The sequence below is a fragment of the Drosophila pseudoobscura genome, chromosome X, assembly GCF_009870125.1.
Source record: "Drosophila pseudoobscura strain MV-25-SWS-2005 chromosome X, UCI_Dpse_MV25, whole genome shotgun sequence".
Lineage (NCBI taxonomy): Eukaryota > Metazoa > Arthropoda > Insecta > Diptera > Drosophilidae > Drosophila > Drosophila pseudoobscura.
In genome coordinates, this window is record NC_046683.1 from 52,892,111 (window position 1) to 52,914,440 (window position 22,330).

At 50.6% G+C, this 22,330-nt stretch overlaps 3 protein-coding genes across 9 annotated transcripts; 1 reads left to right on the forward strand and 2 right to left on the reverse strand.

Annotated features, from left to right (window-relative positions):
- Positions 1–4,171: 4,171 nt before the first annotated feature.
- LOC6900768 (uncharacterized) lies at positions 4,172–5,471 on the reverse strand. The gene is made up of 3 exons (XM_002135091.3): positions 5,103–5,471; positions 4,438–5,015; positions 4,172–4,371 (listed from the first exon to the last, which is right to left on the reverse strand). Exons 1-3 carry the CDS (start codon positions 5,266–5,268, stop codon positions 4,240–4,242), a joined length of 876 nt encoding a protein of 291 aa, XP_002135127.2. The 5' UTR covers positions 5,269–5,471; the 3' UTR covers positions 4,172–4,239.
- A 420-nt stretch (positions 5,472–5,891) lies between these two features.
- Positions 5,892–7,371, forward strand: LOC6900769 (uncharacterized). Of its 4 annotated transcripts, none has more exons than XM_015187832.2 (3): positions 5,892–6,593; positions 6,663–6,784; positions 6,853–7,371. In XM_015187832.2, exons 1-3 carry the CDS (start codon positions 6,497–6,499, stop codon positions 7,060–7,062), a joined length of 429 nt encoding a protein of 142 aa, XP_015043318.1. In that variant the 5' UTR covers positions 5,892–6,496; the 3' UTR covers positions 7,063–7,371. The 4 variants fall into 4 exon arrangements, with proteins under 4 accessions (XP_015043318.1, XP_002135128.2, XP_015043320.1 ...); XM_002135092.3 differs by having other exon boundaries at positions 5,892–6,585; XM_015187834.2 differs by having other exon boundaries at positions 5,897–6,593; positions 6,644–6,784.
- Positions 7,372–10,451: 3,080 nt separating this feature from the next.
- LOC26533821 (uncharacterized) lies at positions 10,452–21,789 on the reverse strand. Of its 4 annotated transcripts, none has more exons than XR_004470114.1 (4): positions 21,351–21,789; positions 11,230–11,892; positions 11,039–11,179; positions 10,452–10,970 (listed from the first exon to the last, which is right to left on the reverse strand). XR_004470114.1 is itself a non-coding variant. In XM_033383313.1 (4 exons), exons 2-4 carry the CDS (start codon positions 11,248–11,250, stop codon positions 10,761–10,763), a joined length of 345 nt encoding a protein of 114 aa, XP_033239204.1. In that variant the 5' UTR covers positions 11,251–11,892; positions 21,351–21,779; the 3' UTR covers positions 10,452–10,760. The 4 variants fall into 4 exon arrangements, 2 of the variants coding, with proteins under 2 accessions (XP_033239204.1, XP_033239203.1); XR_004470113.1 differs by having other exon boundaries at positions 11,238–11,892; positions 21,351–21,786; XM_033383313.1 differs by having other exon boundaries at positions 11,039–11,160; positions 11,238–11,892; positions 21,351–21,779.
- Positions 21,790–22,330: the final 541 nt, after the last annotated feature.

Below are 22,330 nucleotides of genomic sequence, written 5' to 3' on the forward strand. Positions count from 1 at the left end.
ACTTAAATCAAAGGCAGAAGCAGAAGCTGAAGCTGAGTAAGCACAATGACATCGTTCGCTTTTCCATTTGGTCGCCGCTGACTTTGTGGCCGGCTCTCTCCGTTAATATGTGTGCGATTTCGATGGCAGCAGCCTCCAATTTATTTCATTCGTTTCAAATGATTGTAGCGGCTCCAGACTCTCCTCGGGGCGGGGGGCATCGACGCACTCAGCGTGTGATTCTTTATGCTGACCCAATGCCCAGTTCTATGGCTGGGATGGGATGGGATGGGATGGGATGCATGGGCCACTTTCCGCTGAGCTGCAGTTTCTGGCTGGAGCAAAGGAGCTGGAGCTGGAGCTGATGCTGGGGCTGGAGCTGGAGCTGCTGCCTCATGCTGGAGCTGTGTGGCAATCATAATAATAATTTTGCAAGTGCTGGCTGGCTTTCCGGCAGCTGGAACAGTCAGTGTATGGCCAGTGTATGGCTCTGTGCTGTCATTCCATTATTATTATTCCGCTTCAACATTTTCTCTCTCTTCCTCTCTCTCTCTCTCTCTGGTTTTCTTTGATTTCATTTCGCTTGCCTTTTCTCAGCCATGGCCATAAATGGTTCGTAAAATTTTATATACTCATCCATAAAGGAAACCGTTTGCTCCACTTTCCGCTGGCGCACAGTCCCCTCCCCTCCCCAATACGAATTCGAAATAGTTCCAGCAAATAGATGCAGTATGCTCGCAGGGATCCCCCTCGCAGGGGGTTTCCTTGTGGAAACCAGAAGAAACCATTTCCGACTCCATTCCGTTCGTGGAGGCATTCCCAACATTTGGGGGGGGGCGGGGGATTGGAAGTCGCTTTCTTTGTTCGTTGATCCTTTTCTGATTGATGCTCCTGTGCCCCGTGGCCGCCGCGAGCCTCGATTGACGACTGAGGCCCCAACACTTGCTCCCGAAAAGCGACTCGCAGTCGTATCTTCCGCGTTGCCAATACCAAACGGTGGCTTATGTAAGCCGCAGCAACACCAGCCCCAACCCCAAGCCCCAATCCCAATCCCAGCTTGCCACAAAGCAGTGGCCTGGCCGAATCGCTGCTTACGTGACCGAACGGCCGATTCAAATCCTAGGCGCAGCTCCAAAAAGTTACCGGTGCATGGTGGCTGGTCCCCCCCCCCCCCCCCTCTCCACCCTCCCCACCCCTTGCGAGTATTATCAGCTCGTACTTGTTCGGGGTTCGCTGGCCGTTCATGAACTACAAAAGCCGCTGGCTGCAATTCGTTTCGCTTTGCATTGCATTGCATTGCAATTGCCAGTGTCCCAGTAGCCAGTAGCCAGTGGCCAGTAGCCAGTGGCCAGTGCCTCTGTGGCACCCCACCCCACCGTCAGTGGCAGGGGCAGGGGCAGGGGCTGTCCACTTTGAGTATCTGTTGGATCCAAAGCCGAAAACGTGTGCGTTTTGCATTGTATCTCTGGCACATGGTGTCACAGGGAAGCCAATCCCCCGAGAGGGACTCCGCCAACAACGCGACAAAAAGACACAACGAGCTCCACAGCAAAGCGGTGGGCCTTCTGTTCTGATAAATGGGTGCAGTGCTCTTATTTATGCGTCTTGTGTGCGCCCATGCCGAAATAATTATCCGCATTGCATGCCCAGATAGGTCTTCGCCATAGACAGAATTTGGGTCCACAATGGGAGGTATTCTTCCATGTTCTATGCCCCACACTGGACACTGATCTGTGATCTGTTCGGGGGGACTATCCCCCCCCCGATAGACGGTGAATCTGTCGGTGGGGAGACGAAGATACACCAGATACAGAAAAGTGTGTGGAGAGGCATGGTGGGGTTCATGCATCGAAAGCGCTTACTCATCATTATCAGGCATCAGCAATCAGCTGATTTGGCGCAACAAACACGACCATTACCATTACGCTGGCGATTAACCCCGCCACACAAACCAGTGCCAGTGCCAGTGGCAGTGCCGGAGCCAGCAACTGGGCCAGAGCCAGAGCTAGAGCTCTCTGCAAAAGCAGCTGGAAGATCATGCGATCATGATTACCAAACCAAGCCAAGCCAAGCCAGGCAGCCAGCCAGCCAGTCAGCCGAGCGGACAGACCGGGCCAGACCAAGGCAAGACAAGACAAACCTGCTGCCTGCCTGCCTGCCTGCCTGCCAGATAGTCAGCCAGTCGGCCAGTCAGACAGCCAGTCATTTGGGCGCTTGGCAACAAACACAGCCCAGCTCGAAAGACAGTACAAGACACTTCAATTCGGATTCGTGTAATAGACAAAATTGAGGGAACCTCGAACCGAACCGAACCGAGCCACAGAAGCCCCTCCGCCCCACCGCCCCACCGCCCCACCGCCCCAAAGGTGCCACAACGAACAGCAGATGCCCTTTCCGCCGGAGAAGCGGGGGAGAAGTGGGCGTGATGTGCTCTCTCCGTACAGTATCCACTCCACTCGTATCGTGGCCCAGCAACGGGTTGGGGCCATAGATAGGGCATCCAATCGCCGGTGGCGGCCGGGCCGTGCCACACTATGGGAGCCGGTGTAACGGTTTCGTGAAAAATCAAGTTGGGCGACTTGCAAAAGTGTCTTCATAAATCAGTCAACGCTCTCGGTACCAGCGTCAGCTGTCAAGCGGAGATCGCTCTGAGCTCTGCTGCGGTCCGCTTGGGTTCAGCGGTAATTATCCATCCCCTCTCCCTCTCTCACTCCCTCTCCCACTCCCTCTCTGTCTCTCTGGCTATATGTGTGTCATTATGCGGGTACTCTCGACATGACATGACACAAGCGACAACAACAGCTCTGCCCAGGGTAAGAGTTTGTTGGCCCTCAAAAGCGACTTTTACCCAGCTGAGGTAGGCTAGGGCCAGGGGGGGGCTTGGGGGGCATGGAGGCAGAGACATTTGGATGGGTTCGGTTCGGTTCGGTTCGGCAGAGCCATAGCCATAGCCATAGCCAGGCTATGGTTGGAGTTGGAGCTGAAGTTGGGCTTTGGTTTCGTCTGGGATCGTCTGGGATCGCCAGTCAGTCAGCTGCTGAGTCAGCTGTTATAATTGTTGGTAAGGCGGAAAGGGGTTTTTGCAAGAGAAACATTTATGGAAAATTTCCACTCCACTCCACTCCACTCTACTCCCGTTCTTCAGTAGAGCATACAAATAACGAGTGTAAAGTCCAACAGGCAAACATTTTGGGCAAACAAATGTATGCGGAGGAGGAGGAGGAGCAGCAAAAGCTACCTACTAGGTAAAGGCATCAACAGAACCACATCTGGCAGGAGGATCTCCGAGGCATCGTTCTATAGTCTAGAGCCTAGACCTGGACACAGCATCGAAATGGCCCAAAACTTGAAAGCGCATTTGTGGCCACTCGATGGAACTCGATTGCCAGTGTACACGGTTACTCGGCGGCTTCAGCTTCAGCTTCAATTGAACGCATTTAATTAGTTTGTGATTAATTTATGCGGCATCGACATCGACATCGGAGCTGTCATTGCAATGCATTTCATAGAGCACATTCGAGCAGATCGGCGACACGTAGACACCTAATTGAACCATCCATCTCCTTGGCCAATGCCTGCAAGAGATGCCCCCCCCCCCCCCCCCATCCTGTTGGTAGAGCAGGCCAGTGGCGACTCGCAACAATTAATTCAATTAACGCACCCCGGACGCCTTCCAATCGGCGTTGTGAGCTGTTCTGTTCAATTGTTTAAAAAACACACAGCTGACAAAGTAAGAGAGCGCCCATCTTACAACACCCCACCCCGACCCACCCCACCCCATTCTTTCAGCCCGATGACACTGTGGGGCTTCCGCTTCTGTTTCAGCGTCGGCGTCATCGTCGTCGTCGTCGTCGGCTTCGGCTTCCCGGCGAAAATCTACTGAATGCGTTTCTATGATTAACTTTCGTTGATGAAATATTTTCGTCTCGGCTGTCGGCACTTGTACAATGCCTTCGCTCTCTCGTGGGGCTTCTGTTCGTCGCCGGGAATGGAATCCATTCCGTTCCATTTACCAATTTTGGTATGTCGTGGCTGTCGCTTCGCTTGCTTTTGGGGGGCCTCAAGGCTCAAGGCTCAAGCCTCAAGCCTCAAGCCTCAAACCATCCATGGCACGAATCCATCACGAATCCATCACGAATCCATCGAGTCCATGAATATTTGCCTTAATTCGAGAAATACGAGTTATCCTTGTGTGTCCTCACACTTTATTAAACGAAAGGTGCACAACTATTAGCACATTTTCGAAGGGGTATTAAATATTTAATTGAGATCAATCAGTGCCATAAGTTCAGAGAGCTCCACACTGTCCACTTGCTTGAAATGCTGCAGCTTATTGTAAATCAAGGACAACCGTTCGGGATTCTCGGAGAGCATTATCACGCACTTCAGAGTCTAAGAGATGGATTTAAGTTGATTATTTATGCTTGTATCTGTATCTGTATCTGTAAGTACACTTACCTTAAGCACTGCATCGCTGACAGTTTGATTTTCAATGTTTTCTAGAAAGAAAGGTTGTTTGGTCTCTTCGTTGTGGTCTACTCCCAAATGATTCAGGAATTTTTTGACTGACATCGTTTTTCCGATGAACTCATCAAGATGGATTTGCTCCTTTAGTACCATGAACTGTGCCCCCTTGACAAGGTGCTCTCCAAAAAAGGGGATGTAGATTTTCGGATCATTCGAAAATTTGAGAGCAAGGTGAAAATAGTAGCTAAGCTGACCATTGCCGGGCCCAGTGGCTTCAATTGAATAAAGGTCCATGTCCCCCTTTTCCGATTCAGCACTGAGAGTGAAGACCTTGCCACTCTGGCAAGTGACCTCACCAATGCCGCCAACAGCTCTTTTCAGGTCGGTGTCAAACAAAGATCTCAACCTCTCTGGCACTAGATATGCATTTTTAACAGCTGGATGGCGTAGATTCCGGCGAGCCCTCAGCTTATAAAGGGCTGAGGCTGTGTTTTCCCACAGTTTATTCGGATAAATCGGGAATGGCATTGTCACCTGAATCCATGTCTGATACTTCTTCTTTTGAATATCTATGGGATATACATATTACAAAGCATATATGTATGTAAAGGATATAAAGCATAAATGCATGTGCTTTTTTTCTCTATTATACTTACTGGTTTCCTTCAAATGGGACAGTGTCCCCTTGAAAATGGAGTTTGTATCGTGGAATGCTTGATATATCTTCTGGGTAATTTCTTCCTCCTCCTTCAACCAAGACTCCTCTAAATTGGGTATTTTGTCTAATAGCTTATCAAACGCCTCCGCGAATTTGATCGACATTTCGACAATTTTCAATTTTTCTCTCTTCCGCTTTTCTTTTTTTTTCAATAAGGAATGTCTGCGGCGTCAGCTGTTCTTCAGTTCTTCAACAATAGTATCGGAAGGTGTATCGCAAGTGAAGTTGAAACAATATCAAATAATCGATTGCCATTCCGATTGCACCTATTACAAAATTCTCGTATACAAAGAATCCTCCCATTCGATTGGGATTAGATTCAGTTTAAGCTCAAGAGCCCCCTTTCCATTTCCCTCTCACCCCCTTTTCATTTGAGATATACCGAATCGCGAGACATGCGCTTCGGTCACACCAAAATTATATATAATTCTCCTCTCTGCCCATCGCGAAAGGATTAACCTGTCATCCCATGTAAATTGAGATAATGCGAAATTGTTTACTAAAATACTCATACCACCCAGTCCCCTATCCACCTTAGATAGTGTACCCATCCATTGTCTCACACTCCATTCACTCCGAGCATTGCCCCGAGCAATCGAATAATCGAGCGTCAAAATAAATGTATTCAAATTGGAACACAATTAATGTTCATAATTAAGACTTGAAAATCGGTATTTCGTTTATTTATGATGCGATTGCAGCCCTGGGCGTGTAAGTGTGGTTATCCTACACTGAAATTTTTAGCACTCCCACTCTCCATCCCTAGATTTCGACGTCACTTGACGGAAGCTCACCAATACCAACGCAACGAAACGAAAAAAAACCAAATTGGTAAAAATCAAGTGAAAATTGTCATAGAAAAACTATATTCTCCCCTTGCTCGGCTCATAATGGCGAGTGGCGTCCCTCGTGATTACTTTTGCGAGTGAAATCTTCGACCAGCAAAGGGGCATCAACAATCAAGACGTAGTCACGCTCGGTTGCGCCTCTGGGCAGCCTCCTGGGGATCTGCGGTGGGCAGCTACCGGGAGAGCATGGCCTGGGACCAAACCGGGATCGATGACGACGAAGCCAAGCCCCGGGAGGGAAGGGAAGCCAACGAACGATGCTGTTTGGGGAATACAGCCGAAATTCTTGGCGATCTGAGGCCAGGCGATGGTGTGACCAGGCTGGACTGCTCTGACAGACCCGTGGAGAGGATCTCACATGTTCTCGCACAGCGGGTCCAGCGTGCAAAGACAGTGCCTGGGACAAACAGCTATGTAAGCAACTAGGTGCTGGTGGCACCCTTGGCGCACGTGTCATCCTTTGACACTGAATGGGAGGGTATCGATGTTCATGATTGACTGTATTGACACACTGTATTGGCTGTTTCTGGATCAAAGAGTCACCTTGACACGCTTGGAAAATGGCTTGGCCGAGTATAAAAGTAGATATATATAGATGTAAAGCTCTTTGACAGTGTACATTTTACCACAGATGATCCTGCCGTGATCAGATCCCATGGATAAAATGAATTCGGACTTATGTGAAGGTATGCCCAGCCAGAGCCAAAGCATGCATGTAGGTCAGGATACAATCGTGGAGCTAGCCACCGAATATGAGGCTGCACCGAAGCAGGTGGGTCCTAAAATCAGAGATTATCCAAAAGAGTGTCTAAAATAACATTTGTGTTTCTTCTCTTTCAGGTCTCCAAAGAGGATGTGCCGTTTTCCATGCGTTCTTTGTTCCAGAAACAGCTCGTCAATGCTGTCAATGAAACATCGATACCCTCCCGTCCACTGTCAAAGGATGAGACGTACGCCAAGGGTGTACCGGGAGCTGCGCTAAACATAACCTACCCACCTGTTCTTGCTCGCTGGACCCGCCCTGTGAGAACTGTGAGATCCTATTCATAGGTCTGTGAGATCAGTCCAGCCTGGTCACACTATCGAGTGGCCTCAGTCGATTATCGCTAATAATTTCGGCTGGATTCGCCAAACAGCATCGTTCGTTGGCTTCCCTTCCCTCCCGGGGGGGCGCCCCCGAACGTGGCTACGTCTTGATTGTTGATGCCCCTTTGCCCACACCAATGGATGGGTGTGCGTAATCACGAGGGACGCCAGTTGCCATTGTGTGTATTATTGGTGGTATATACTATAGTGTAGTATAGTTTTTCACTTGATTTTTACCAATTCACCAATAAAAATATTCATAATTGGTAGTAATTGGCTGGCAGCTTGGTCTTGGCTTCCTTTGCGACGTCTTCCTGGGACGTCTTGGATTGGACTTCGGTTAAGCTTCGTCCTTGGGCCTGGGCTCGTCTTGTCCTCACGTACGCACCTCCTGTTTGTGGATTCTGTGGGCCAAAGAAGTGAAACATAGCTCTAGCATCTTACCTCCTCGAACCAGGACTTCTGGAAAGGAGTGAGTGAGTGAATGACCTCGGAGCCATTCTTGACGAGCTCCTGAGGATTCCAACTATAGTTGGCGCAGGCATTGCGGAACTTCCTCAAGAATTTGAAGGCTTTGTTGGTGTCGAAAGATCAGATCGTCAAAAAGGAACAAATCGATTTGCAGAGACCGCCCGACGCAGCGCCCGACGACACCTCCTGACTCATTTTCTGCCTCTCTCGCACGCCCTCGTCGTCCTTCAATACTAGGGCCGTCTGCCGGAGGAGAGCCATACTGACTAAGTATCGGGTATAAATGTGCGGTCGCAGCAGCAGTTCACAACGTTCCCCCTCGCTTTCGGGAGGGGGTCTAGACGGGGGGGTCTCCCAGAAACTGGAATTTTTGCACCATTCGGATGCATTTGATGGCTGGCCTACTTTCGTCGGCCTGTAAGAGGCCCGATATTCCGCTCATCATGCATCATGAATCATATGGAAAATAGATCACACTATTTGCAAGCTCCATTTCTAAAAATCTGATCCATGAAGAAGTCTATCACTGATTCGTGCTCTAGCTGTGCGGCTGATCCTGGTCATGCCGATATCCCACGATGTTCGGAGCAGGACGAGGTGCCGAAGAGAAACCTGACCTCCTGACCTTCTGACCTGCCTGGGCAGCGTAGAACTCTTATGTTACTCCTCCGATTAGGCCTGTTTACTCTTTTTGATGCACACTTACATACCCTGTGGTGTCGACCGCAGAGACTGGACTGGCGAAACTGGTTCTTCGGCTTCTTCGGGTTCTTCGGCTTCTTCGGCTTCGGGCACTACCGGAGTTACACGCCACATACACGGGCCTCCGTGGTGCGGTGCGGTGCCCCTCCAAGAGGAGGGACCCTTGGTCCGTTGCGTTGTTTACGTTTAGCGTGGATTCCTCCATTCCACGCTGTTTGTTTTGGTTCCGAAAGGTCGGGTTGGGCTGGGCTAGAAAAAAAAAAACCACAAAAACAAAAAACTGGATGCTCTCGTTTGTTCTTGGGCTCAAGATTTTCGGCTTTGTGTTTGGTTTCTGCTCCCTCCCCGCTCTTCCGCCCAGCCGCTTACTCTATGCAGAAAAGGGTATTCATCTCTCTATGGCTTATATTTTCAAGTTGTATTTATTTGTGTTTTTGTTTCTTAACCCATTTATGGTCTGTGCGGGGTACTCAAGGGGGTATCTTGGATTCGGGAGTCGCGGAAGGCCTCTTAGAGCTCGCTCAATCATTGAATCACACCAACGAAAGTGTCCCGTGTCCAGTGTCCACCTTGCCACCTCTGTTGCTCCGTATATCCACATACTAGATCACATTTCAGGAGAAAACCCCCAATGTTCCCGCCCCAAGGGCTGGCTGCTTCCTCCCACGGTCCCAGACGAGCGGGCGGGCCTCCACTCCTCCGGACTAACCGCCGTCGCGGGAGCTGCAAAACAGAAATAATAAACGCCAGCAAGTGTCGTAAAAACAAATTAACAGCGTACAGGCAAACACTTGCCACTGCCACTGCCACTGCCACTGGCACTGGCACTGCAACTGCCGACAACAGCAGCAGCCCCTACTTTTAAAATGAGTAAACATTATTTTAATTTATAGCATAGCATGGCGCGCCCCACAGCTCTAATCCGCGGAACAGCATCGGCCATCCACTCGACTCCCCACCGACAGGCCGTGTTATACCCGATACTCAAAATGAATATTGGGGTATATTAGACCGACCCCATAAAGTATATATATTCTTGATCAGCATCAATAGCCGTGTCGTTTAATATTAGCACCGTCTGCCGGAGGAGAGCCATACTGACTTAGTATCGGGTATAACTGTAGAGTTGCGGTGTCCGCAGCCACTCACAACGTTCCCCCTCGTTTTTGATTAGAATAATGTACATACGCACACATACAAGGGGAGGGGTTGGGGAGGGGTTAACGTTCAGGTGGAAGAATTTGCCATCAAAACGCATCCAATCTGTCTGCATGTCTGTTCTCCTGATGATCTCATTGGTGCCTCACTGCACAGTGCTCGTAGCAGGGCAATATCCACTTGACAGTAGTCCATCGATAGGAACGGTATGTGCACACGATCCATTAGTGGGGCTTTGCCTGGGAACAAGTCCATTGAGCGGGTTCCGGGGGAACAATGACCCATTTTAGTGGTGCAGATAAGTGCCTGCAACAATGCAACGCACACCATGCAACATGGAGTACTACGACTCCCCTATTTTCCTTATGATTCATGATGCATGATGAGCGGAATATCGGGCCTCTTACAGGCCGACGAAAGTAGGCCAGCCATCAAATGCATCCGAATGGTGCAAAAATTCCAGTTTCTGGGAGACCCCCCCGTCTAGACCCCCTTCCGAAAGCGAGGGGGAACGTTGTGAACTGCTGCTGCGACCGCACATTTATACCCGATACTTAGTCAGTATGGCTCTCCTCCGGCAGACGGCCCTAGTATTGAAGGACGACGAGGGCGTGCGAGAGAGGCAGAAAATGAGTCAGGAGGTGTCGTCGGGCGCTGCGTCGGGCGGTCTCTGCAAATCGATTTGTTCCTTTTTGACGATCTGATCTTTCGACACCAACAAAGCCTTCAAATTCTTGAGGAAGTTCCGCAATGCCTGCGCCAACTATAGTTGGAATCCTCAGGAGCTCGTCAAGAATGGCTCCGAGGTCATTCACTCACTCACTCCTTTCCAGAAGTCCTGGTTCGAGGAGGTAAGATGCTAGAGCTATGTTTCACTTCTTTGGCCCACAGAATCCACAAACAGGAGGTGCGTACGTGAGGACAAGACGAGCCCAGGCCCAAGGACGAAGCTTAACCGAAGTCCAATCCAAGACGTCCCAGGAAGACGTCGCAAAGGAAGCCAAGACCAAGCTGCCAGCCAATTACTACCAATTATGAATATTTTTATTGGTGAATTGGTAAAAATCAAGTGAAAAACTATACTACACTATAGTATATACCACCAATAATACACACAATGGCAACTGGCGTCCCTCGTGATTACGCACACCCATCCATTGGTGTGGGCAAAGGGGCATCAACAATCAAGACGTAGCCACGTTCGGGGGCGCCCCCCCGGGAGGGAAGGGAAGCCAACGAACGATGCTGTTTGGCGAATCCAGCCGAAATTATTAGCGATAATCGACTGAGGCCACTCGATAGTGTGACCAGGCTGGACTGATCTCACAGACCTATGAATAGGATCTCACAGTTCTCACAGGGCGGGTCCAGCGAGCAAGAACAGGTGGGTAGGTTATGTTTAGCGCAGCTCCCGGTACACCCTTGGCGTACGTCTCATCCTTTGACAGTGGACGGGAGGGTATCGATGTTTCATTGACAGCATTGACGAGCTGTTTCTGGAACAAAGAACGCATGGAAAACGGCACATCCTCTTTGGAGACCTGAAAGAGAAGAAACACAAATGTTATTTTAGACACTCTTTTGGATAATCTCTGATTTTAGGACCCACCTGCTTCGGTGCAGCCTCATATTCGGTGGCTAGCTCCACGATTGTATCCTGACCTACATGCATGCTTTGGCTCTGGCTGGGCATACCTTCACATAAGTCCGAATTCATTTTATCCATGGGATCTGATCACGGCAGGATCATCTGTGGTAAAATGTACACTGTCAAAGAGCTTTACATCTATATATATCTACTTTTATACTCGGCCAAGCCATTTTCCAAGCGTGTCAAGGTGACTCTTTGATCCAGAAACAGCCAATACAGTGTGTCAATACAGTCAATCATGAACATCGATACCCTCCCATTCAGTGTCAAAGGATGACACGTGCGCCAAGGGTGCCACCAGCACCTAGTTGCTTACATAGCTGTTTGTCCCAGGCACTGTCTTTGCACGCTGGACCCGCTGTGCGAGAACATGTGAGATCCTCTCCACGGGTCTGTCAGAGCAGTCCAGCCTGGTCACACCATCGCCTGGCCTCAGATCGCCAAGAATTTCGGCTGTATTCCCCAAACAGCATCGTTCGTTGGCTTCCCTTCCCTCCCGGGGCTTGGCTTCGTCGTCATCGATCCCGGTTTGGTCCCAGGCCATGCTCTCCCGGTAGCTGCCCACCGCAGATCCCCAGGAGGCTGCCCAGAGGCGCAACCGAGCGTGACTACGTCTTGATTGTTGATGCCCCTTTGCTGGTCGAAGATTTCACTCGCAAAAGTAATCACGAGGGACGCCACTCGCCATTATGAGCCGAGCAAGGGGAGAATATAGTTTTTCTATGACAATTTTCACTTGATTTTTACCAATTTGGTTTTTTTTCGTTTCGTTGCGTTGGTATTGGTGAGCTTCCGTCAAGTGACGTCGAAATCTAGGGATGGAGAGTGGGAGTGCTAAAAATTTCAGTGTAGGATAACCACACTTACACGCCCAGGGCTGCAATCGCATCATAAATAAAGGAATGAATATTGTGCTCTCGAGAAAACTCGAATCGGGTGCTGAGCGGGCGTCTTTTACCATTTTCCCATTTATCTCTATGTCGGGGCTGCAGCATAATTGCTTAATGCGTTCAACAATGTTTTGCCACTAAATTTAAGTCGAAATGCATCATTAAAAGGGCATCCTCCAATGGCCTCGCACATGTTCAGCATACACTCGAATTTAGAAGCAGCAGCAGAGGCAGAGGCAGAGGCAGCTGAAGATGGGGCAAAGGCAGAGCCAGAGCCAGAGCCAGAGCCACCCCAGTCGATGCGCGACATAGAAGTGATTGCGCCCTGAGTGAAAACATGTGGGGCACAGATCGACTGACTCATCCGACGGCCAGATGGTGCAGCAGCCCACACCCACTCCCACTCCCACTACTCCTCCCCCCCACCCCATAATCGATCAATTTGCATGCGAATCTGGGCACCACCCGACACTGATTTCATGTTTTAGGCCAGCAAAAGAAAATGTGGGCCATTAGCTTATATTTTGAACGATTTTCCTGCCAGGTGAAACTCGCTCTCGAGTCACAGCACAACAGCCAGGATAACAAGGTATCAATATTTTCAGAGGGGAGGGGCACAGCAAGGAAGCATCAATGCCGTGCCCGCTGTTCACTCTCCAGTGAACTCTCCTCCTTCCCGCAGGCTCAAGGCGAAGGCGTACACCGTACACCATCCGGGCATCCCGGCCACCAAACATCCAGGCATCCAATCTCGTCACTCGGCACTTGATTGGGCCCATCGACAGCGCTGATTATAAGTCACAGATTGCCCGGGCAGGCGGCAGGATAAATTCGTTTTATTTATGACAGTTCAGTGGCCGTCTAAAGCTCGTCCCAGTTCCGTCACAGCCTCCGAATGTATTACACGGCGATGACCGGGACTTGACTTTCATCTACTTTTGTTGTAATCATTGCTTTTTGCTTTTGCTTTTTGCTTTAGATTTTGATTGCGTGGCCAAAGCATATTTAAGATTTAAGATTCCCCAATATTTGGTCAGAATTGGAGCAGTTCCCTGAACCGTTCACTGCTGCTCGGAAGTTTGTCCAGCTAAATGCCCTTTTGTGATTGGTTTTGGGCCCGCAAGACGGGACGGGAAGTAGTACAGTTTTCGATTCAGGAAGCTGTTCAGATGAAGGATGCGACTGATGGATGGATTGACTGACCGACTGACTGATGGCCAACAGGAAGCACCTCCCACAGGCCGACTCTAGGCTTCCGCCCCAGGTCTCCGCCTGGCGCCAGCCGACCCTCACCCGAGCCCCTAGTAGTCCTTGGAAAAACCCTTCAACTTTTATAAATGCAAAGTTTTCCACAAAAGCAGGCTGTACGTCCAGAAGTATCTATTCGTATTTCAGTCATAGTTCAGTCATAGCCAGTTCCGCACAAATATTTCCTAAATAGTCTTAAATTTTGAAAAGTTTCTCACTCCGAAAGCCATGCCAAAGAAAGGACGCTCCTGGCCGGCAAACGAGGTCGGCCGCCTCGATGAGGATCCCAGGACACGCGGCGTCTTGCAAAGAACACACTGCCGGGCCTTTCGCCAGAAGCTACGCGCCACCCGGAAGTGGAAATTCTTCCAAGGACTGACCATAGCCACAGTCGTCGCAGTGCTGCTGGGAGCCTTGATCCTCATCGGGCTGGGCATGACGGCGGAAGACGACTTCGACACTTCTGGGATCGTCAGCCAGGTGAAGGGACTGTGGGTCGAGGCACTGGAGTTCCTGGAGCACGTGATATAGATCGTCGAGGGCGAGAGCGAGGGCGAGGGAGGGAGGGATTACTCGGCCAGGAGTAGGCGCTCGCCTGCAGAAGAAATCCGTTTTGGTGGCGCATAGAAGAAGGAGCTGCCAGTCGATACTGAAGCCGTGTGTGGACAGGAAGTCTGCGAACTCGTTCTTCAGCAGGGCCAGACTCTGCCACCGACACCGACACCATTTGATTACAGGTAGCATCTAAATTCAGTCGTGCTTCTGTATGTATATGCTTCTATACAGTAAATATATTCCCGCCCGAGACCCTGAACAATGGAGACACTTGAAATCTGTGACCAGTGCCCTCCGCCAAGGAGGGACCCGCACCCTGGGGGCAGAGGCAGAGGCAGAGGGAGAGTCAGATGGGGCCCTGCAAAGCTGTTGTGTGAATTTATTAGCATAATGACTAGAAATATTGCCAGAGCAGCCAGAGCATCCAGTGCGCTCCTCTTCGGGTTGGCTGGCTTTGGTTTATTTGACAGATTTTCCCGGTTCTTGCTTGGCTGCCCGCGATGCTCATTTTGGCCGAGTTGTCGTTGTCCCTCATGACCCCCAGCGCTCTCGTCCCTCGTCCTTCGTCCCTCTTCCACTTTTGCCTCTGCTTCCACTTCCACTTCCACTTCTACTTCCACTTCATTCTTCATTATGTTAATAAGCGGAAAGGCAACGCGAATTCGCCTGTAATGAGGACTCGACCAGAGCAAGGGACCCGGAGATCTCTTGCCACTGCCACAGCCACTGCCACAGCCACTGCCACAGCCAGTGCCTCTTTCGTGCCCTGCCACTGCCACTGCCACTGCCAGTGGCGCTCACTTGAAATCCGTAATATCCAGTTTATTAGGTCAGGACCAACGGCGGCGAGGACGACATTTTGCTGCAATGGCGCCATAAAGTTTATTCGTGTACGGAAAATACCTATTTTGTTTTAATACAGAACTGAACTGAACGCAGTACTGGGCCCTGGACCCGGACCTGGACTCGGACTCGGACTCGGACTCGGACTCCTGCGGAAGTGAATCGCGGCAACGGACGATGGGCGTTAGACGGGAAGAGGAGCCTCACTTGGCCAGAGGAATCGACACAATTACTTCAGGGCTGCTGCTGCTGCTGCTGCTGCTTGCCCCCGGAGGTTTTCTAGTTTGGAAAATTGGAAGGTTTACATAAATTAATCCAAGAGGGAAATGTGAGCAGTGGACATCCATGGGGATGTCGAAGCTGCCCATCGACGGGTTCATGGGCCCGGCCTAGAGCCCTTAGAACCCAGCATATTCCGAAGGAATACTTTGAAGGCATTTCACGGCCGAAAAAGTAAGGGAAATTATAGACTAGTTCATACGAATCGGTCGATCCTTTTGAAGGAGCTCAACCCCAAACAACGCGTCACGATTTGCTCCAGAAATTGCCCGCAATTAATCCTCCTCTAATCCCACTCTGGGCACATAAGGGGGCACCAAATATGTATTGCTAATTGCTACTGGTGCAAGTACATTCAAATGTAAATGTAAATGCGGGTGGCGGTGTGGGGGTGCGTGTGGGCGTGGGTGACGTAACACCTACCTCTAATCGGCTCAGTCTCAGAGTTTGAGGCCTACCAGAGCCCATTCCCAGTGGGCTCTGGTGGTGGCGCTGGCGGTTCGGTTGGGGGCTGACTCAAAAGCCCTACTCCACTGCGGCCACTCAATTATGAAAGTACGGACAAAATACTCGTAATTAGAGAGTCACAGCAGCCAGGCTGCGGGGCCATTGAATGCGCACAAGTTCTAAGGGAATCTCCCAAGGAGTGCGAGTGGTGGCTCCCAGACTAAGGGACTGTGTGCTCCTCCTCCTCCTCCTCTACACACATCGGAGAGGACAGGTGCTATGTGTAGCAGATGATGTATCTGTATCTGTAGCTGTCGGTGGCAAAGGACTTTCTGTGGCCCCGGGCAAACCTCTCCCACAATTAAAAAGGAAAATCGAGCGTCCGCACAATTATAAATCCGTGCATCGAGGCAATGTGGCAGATTTTCCCAAAAAAAGTTGTACTCCCTGCAGGCCCCTGCGGACCCCAAATTATAATCCATTTGCCAAAGGCAGCGGCAGAGGCAGAGGCAGAGGCAAAGGCAACGCCGAGTCTAAGGAAGATTACCTCATTAATTTCTATTAAAATTAAAATAAGTTTTGTGCCTTTGGAAATGGTGTACAAAGTGCGCCAAAAGAGGGACCGACCGGACCGACGCACAGGCATAAATAAATAAATAAATAAAGAGACCAACGGGCGGACAGTCCAGGCCGGAGTCCGGAGTCCGATGTCCGATGTCCAATTTCCGGAGAAGCGGCGGAGAAAGCTGTGCGGCTCGGTTGAATGACTCTGCGGACCATTGAAAGGAGGGCAAGGCAGCAAAGCCGACAACACAATTTGCTACTTACAACACATTTCATAAATATTTTAGAAGCGGTGGCCCCCACTGCGACCACAGGCCCCGGCCCCAGCCCCAGCCAGAGCCAGAGCCAGAGCCGCCGACTGGGCAAGGACAAGGTCCTGCGAGTCGTTTCTGTTTGTGTTCCTGTTCCTTGTGGCTTTCCATTCCATACCACACCATTGTACAGTCCAAGCAATTGAAAGGCATGCGTCAGACCTTCCATCGGTCTCCCGTCTGCGTCTAATGATGCCCCAACGGTGCGCCCAATGGTGTCCACAGGCCCCTGGATATTCCACTGCGGACATGAAAATTTGATCACTGATTCGAGCGAGCCCAGACAGCCCTTCAGAGGATCGATTCCATTCGACCATGGCCAGGCGAAGGACATCACTCGAAAGAGTGTGCCCAAGGCACTTTCATAACTTTGCTCGACTTTCATTAATCCCCAGCTCGTAGCTGTCTTTAGAGTGCAGCTCGCAGGAGTCTTCTTGTTGTGCCTCTTAGTTCTGTTTCGGCCGGAACGTGTTGGCCAAACCCAAGAGCCCCCCGAAGTTGGAAAAAAGTCTGCCGGCACCGAAGGCCGATGGGATACCTTTGTGGTTCTTTTCACTTCGATTCTGGAGAGAGTACGCCAGAGTCCTGTTTTTGGTGGATGCAAGCGAGGTTTGCTTCAGATCGTTGGATGCTCCCGTAGTGCTCTCTGTACTCCCTGGGAGGGTATCAAAGGAGACGGCTACGCCTGCCGCCCTAATGACGACGATTAAAATGCAGCAGCGGCTGCCTGGCAGGGCCGCAGGTGGCACAAGTACTCGTAGATGCTGTAGATGCTGTGGATGCCCCTCCTCCGTGAAGGGGTTGGTTCTGTCGGGATTGTGGGGGCTGCGGGACGGGGACGGGGACGAGGACGAGACTTTGTGCGATACATGAAGAACAGAGAACTCATAAAGCCGGAGAGGAAACAATTACAAATGCTTACCTATGTGCACGAATACGAATGCGAATGCGAATACATACACTTTTTCAGGCAGGGATACAGTGGAGACTCCATCAGTGGACAGCTGCCGAATTGTGCTCTCTGAAAGATCTGAAGGACACCAACGATAGCCGGATATCTGTACATCCTTAGATGGTCCTGCAGCTGAGTGCGCACTGGGGTGCCTCACTGTACACGTACCACATACATGTGGGGTGGAAGGAAGGGGCAAGCTACACGTCAAGTAAAGTCGAGTCGAGTAACGGGGGGCGGGGGGTGGTTGGGCGGTGGGCGGTGGGCGGTTGGCGTCGTCCTCTGAGGACAGGACTCGCAGATGTTTGAGGGATTTCTGTTACAATTTGAGTTTTTTCAACGCTTGGCTTTAACAGGACTGCGTCACCGTCGCCGTCGCCGTCGTCGCTTTCCCCTTATTTCCTTTTATGGTTTTTCTTGCTCTGAAGAGGGAAATTGTTTCCGCCGCACTTAGCGATGCCTCCACCTCCGCCTCCGCCTCCACCTTCCGCCTCCCCGTTCCTGCATCTCCATCTTTTTCCCCCATTTGATGGCAAACATTTCCGCAGCTCGTCGCATAATTTAATGCAAATACCCATGCCCATACCCATGCCCCCGCTGTTGCTGCCCCCGCTGCCACCGCTGCCACCTCACTTTCCTCCCACCAGCATCCAGTATCGATTTTGGTGAAGGGGCGAGATTTTTGTGCATTTCACTGGTGCTTGTCCTTGGGCTGACCTTTGGGGAGCTGCATCCAGCGGGTCCTTGAGTTGTGCTCAGCAAAGGCTCCTTGGGCAGCGCCCATGCACTGCGAAAGTCTCGAATGTCTCTCGTTGGAGCCAGGAGCCAGAAGACAGGAGACAGGACGCGTGTCCATATTCCCGGCAATTAACGAGCCGCTGAATGCTTATTAAACTGCCATGCTGCAACATCGCCTGTTGTTGCAAGCTGCAATTACGGCAATTTGAATTTTTAAAACGACAGAGACAGAGACAGAGACAGGAGGCCCTGTCCGGAGGCCATTCGATGACTTTTCAGCGGCCCCTACGCACTTGCGAGTTTTCACACGCAATCCCCGACCACACCGGACACGGGACAGGGGGCAGGGGACAGGGGACGGGGGCCAGGGACAGGGACAGGGAAATATTCAGTAGCAGTCGCAGTCGCGCGAATATAAAGGACAAAAAATAAGCATACGGCACGTGGCCCCACGTGGAGCACACGAACGGAACGGAGATGGAATGATAAAAAGGTATATCCATGTACACTTTTGCATATGTATGTATGTATGTATGCATGTGTGTGTGTGCGTGTGTATAAGCCAGGAGAGAAATCGAATTTCAAATTTCACAGTCCGGAATTTAAAAATACGAATTCGCATGCGAATGCGAATGCAAAAAAAGGGATAAGCACAACTTTTTTGTGAAATATTGGTAGAAACCCCATTTTTGTATTTTGTATTTTGTATTTTGCAAAGGGGCTTATAGCGGATTTATTTGGCAACGCACGCGTCTCCTCTGCCCGGATCCCCCCCTCCCCGGCACCACCTTCCAGTCACACACAACCGAAAAACAAACACAAATGCACGCAATCCAAATATTAACAGGGAGGAGCACTCTCAAACCCAAAAGATACAAATTTGCAAAGCACACAGAGAGACACAGAGCCACATCGGAATACAGTAAAGGACACAGGAAGAGGGACGGGTACAGGGACAGGGACAGGGACAGGGAGAGGGATTGAAAGCTGGTTGACAGGCTTAGCCGAACATGGAACATGGCAGGACATGGGCCCAAAAAAAATAACTCGGGCCTATAATGCTGGCGCCCGACAATGAGGCCGATGGGATTGATGCCTTGATTTCGATAAGACTTCCAAATAGTTGACCCTCTGGTTCATTTCACATGCAGATACAGCCACAGCTACAGATACAGATACAGATACAGATACAGATACAGTAGGACCAAAAACCATTGACTGCAAAAACAGGGGAAAATCTTACCGAATGGCTAGAGTATTACCAAGAACCCCTTGGAGTTACCATCCATCCATCCATCCATCCATCCGGACTGTGCTGGGGCGAGGGACCGGATAGAGCTTAGAGCTTAGACCTAGTGCCTGTAGCTGATGCTGATGCTGATGCCGATGCTGTGGCAGTCACGCCTCCGTTGCCGTTTCGGAGGCTTCTTTGCCGCCAAATGCTTTTCGCCTAATGAGTTTTCTACTTGCGGTTTCGAGGGAAATTTGCGCAGAAAAGCGCCACTCCACACTCCACACTCCATACTCCATACACAGTGCACACTCCATGCTCCATGCTCCACCCGAAATGCGAGGCAGGCAATGCGAGAACGACACGGCTTTTACCTAAACCCCGCCAGAGGGGCTGTGTGCGCGCTGTAAATGTTTTAGTGGTTACCGCGTTTAAGTCATTAGAGAAAATTCTTAGCTAAAGTGCGGCATAAAAAGGGGTGTAGCCGTTTGGGCGGACGGATGGAGGACACCCAACCTCAAGGAGAAGGAGAAGGGAAAGGAGACGGAGGCGGACAAAGTTTTCTGTCAGAACTCTTTGGCTTTGGCTTTGGCTTTGGGCGTCTCGTGTTGCTGTGCCAACCTCAGAGGTGGTGAAACACGGCTGCCGGCTGCCGGCTGCCGGCTGCCGGCTGCCGGCTGCTGACTCTGGTTAGAGCCATAGATGTGGCTCTTTTGTGGGGTCTTTCCATTCAAAAATTCTAAAGAATTCCCCCCCTCCCAAAAAGATGGCGAATCGTTAATTCGATCGGATAAGTCCGGGAATGTTAGTCAAATTGGAATGCCTCAATCAGTTCTACTCAGGAAATAACAAGAACAGACAGGACTATCGCACAGCCCTGATAAATGACTCGAAAGAACCAAACAATCATTTACTTGACTCAAATCAAAGCAAAGCCGAGCCGAGCCAAAAAAAAAACTCAAACAATAGAAGTGAAACACTTGAGCCGCTCTCTTGAGTGGCACAGGGCCGGGGCTCGAGCAGAAACCACTCAGAACACTCTCTTACCCCGAGGGTGCTCAAGAGAGAGTGCGCCGCGCTTCCCTCTCTTTTTTGAATGAGGTCGAGATTTTGTTGGGACTCAGTCCGTGCTCTGGCCTGAAATTCGATACGAAATCGAAGCAAGTCCGCCGCAAAGCAGAAGCAGCTCGGATCACAGTCGCCCCAAAACAAATGCCATGCCAGATGGGGGCTACACCTCATGGAATCCACACTTTGGCGAAGCTCTTCCTTCCCTTTGGGTGAGATTTAAAACAAAGAGAGCACCAAGGCAGGGAGCCACTACTTAACAGTAGGCCACAAATACCAAACCAAGCCGAAGCCAGGCCAAGTCGCAGCCGACCGAGGGGCGCTGACGCATGACGCGCGACGGTCGAACCGGTCGTATACAAGCAGGAAAGATACACAGATGATAAACCAATATTCCCCAAAAGATGTTATTTTAGAAGAGGAAAGAAATTAGCATATATTCCTTTGTCAAGAATTAGACAAATAGACGGCTTAGCCGCATTATGGATGACTCTGATTTACGATCGTGTGAAGTACTTCAAGAACTACAAATAATTGTCTACCAATTCGACAAAATATTCCTCAAATTGAAACCATTTCGAAAGAGTGTTTCCCCAATTTACATACAGAGCAATAAATGGTCGAGTGTGTGCATAGTTCTTAGGAACAACAACAAACATCTTGCAGCTGCGATTGATAAGCAAAATTGGCTGGATGAATGCTCCATTGTCGTTGTCGGACTTTATGAAAGGCCCAACCTGAACCTCAACCTCAACCTCAACCTATGGCCCAGGCCCAGGCCGCTTTCAAAGGGGGACCGCCAGACGCTATGTCGTACGAGAAGTTACCCCGAAACGTTTGGGAACAGCTGAATCCCCACAACCCACTCTCGGTCACACCAAATACAAGAGACTCCACCCATGGTGGCATGGCGGCACGGCGGCATGGCGGCATGGAGTGCTCGTATTGTGCCTCTGCGGCTAGTGGATGGTGTCTGGTGGCTGATAAGCTGCGCGCGCACACCCAATATTTGCATTCGACATTTGTACTAATTGCAGGGTACATATTTACACGGATTATACAGTCCGGGCCAATGCACGGATGGATAGTGTATAGGGGATAGCGGATGGTTTGTTTGTGCTGCATGTACGACCGGAGTACTCACCTTCGGCGTCGGGAGTGCCAAAGGGAATCGGCGTCTGGCATTTCGTAGAAATATTTCCCATCTATTTGGAGTTGATTATGGAACAGATCCAAGCTAGAGGCTGAGGCTGGAAACCCCTTAGCGTATGGTTCCCAGTGCCTTTCTCAACTTTGACGACTCTCTTCTCGGCTCTCGACTCTCGGCTCTCGGCTGTGGGCTTTGGCCGTCCAGTAACTCTTATCGGGGCCCCGTAATTAACGTGTTCTATTTCTGGATGTCGTCTTGTCGCTCCATCAATTGTATCATCAATTGACTTTCAGCCGCTGCTGATGTTGTCGCCGGAGGCCCTCTACCCTTGCCATGCTGGGGGGGGTCATGAAGGGGGGGAGGCCGGGCCACAATAAGATTATCAAGCTGGCAAACAGCGACAAGCAGTGGCCGGCCAAGCCGGCCAGCCAGCCAGCCACTGACGCGGATGGCTGTTTCTGCTGTTGATTTAATAAATTAAAACTCGTAAATTAACTGTGAAGGCAAAGCGACGCGCGACAAATCAAATAAATAAGCCCATACACACACACACACACACACACACCAGTATGGGGGGCACTGTGTGTGTGTGTGTGTGTGTGTGTCCATATGGCGAGCAAATGCTAAAGAGCCTCCAGCATTCGGTTCGGTCGGATCTTGGAAATCTGCCGGGGATACTAGGATTCCCAGACCCCTCCTGGCGCTCAGAAATCAGAACATTTATAAGCTAAACCCCAAAATTAGCACACGTGCGGCAGGGAAGGGCCGGACGGACGGACGGACGGACGGACCTCTGTGTGGCGCCCCGATGATGATGATAGACCGAACCACTAAGCCACAAGCACAAGCACAAGCCTGACCCCTGAGCAAATACATATGCCATCAATATCCGATGCCCTCCAACGCCATCGCCAACGCCATGCCTTTCTTCCTTCCATCCATCGATGGAGAGAGAGTGGGTGGGGGTGTCGGTG

Excerpts from the sequence above, each read along its gene's own strand:
- LOC6900768 (XM_002135091.3), bottom strand. The coding sequence starts at position 5,268 with ATGTCGATCAAATTCGCGGAGGCGTTTGATAAGCTATTAGACAAAATA. Across the intron at positions 5,016-5,102 it reads GTCCCATTTGAAGGAAACCA|ATATTCAAAAGAAGAAGTAT; the intron begins GTAAGTATAATA and ends TATATCCCATAG. Across the intron at positions 4,372-4,437 it reads TCAGCGATGCAGTGCTTAAG|ACTCTGAAGTGCGTGATAAT; the intron begins GTAAGTGTACTT and ends TCCATCTCTTAG.
- LOC6900769 (XM_015187832.2), top strand. The coding sequence starts at position 6,497 with ATGTTCATGATTGACTGTATTGACACACTGTATTGGCTGTTTCTGGAT. Across the intron at positions 6,594-6,662 it reads TGGCTTGGCCGAGTATAAAA|ATCCCATGGATAAAATGAAT; the intron begins GTAGATATATAT and ends TGCCGTGATCAG. Across the intron at positions 6,785-6,852 it reads ATGAGGCTGCACCGAAGCAG|GTCTCCAAAGAGGATGTGCC; the intron begins GTGGGTCCTAAA and ends CTTCTCTTTCAG.
- LOC26533821 (XM_033383312.1), bottom strand. The coding sequence starts at position 11,326 with ATGTTCATGATTGACTGTATTGACACACTGTATTGGCTGTTTCTGGAT. Across the intron at positions 11,161-11,229 it reads TGGCTTGGCCGAGTATAAAA|ATCCCATGGATAAAATGAAT; the intron begins GTAGATATATAT and ends TGCCGTGATCAG. Across the intron at positions 10,971-11,038 it reads ATGAGGCTGCACCGAAGCAG|GTCTCCAAAGAGGATGTGCC; the intron begins GTGGGTCCTAAA and ends CTTCTCTTTCAG.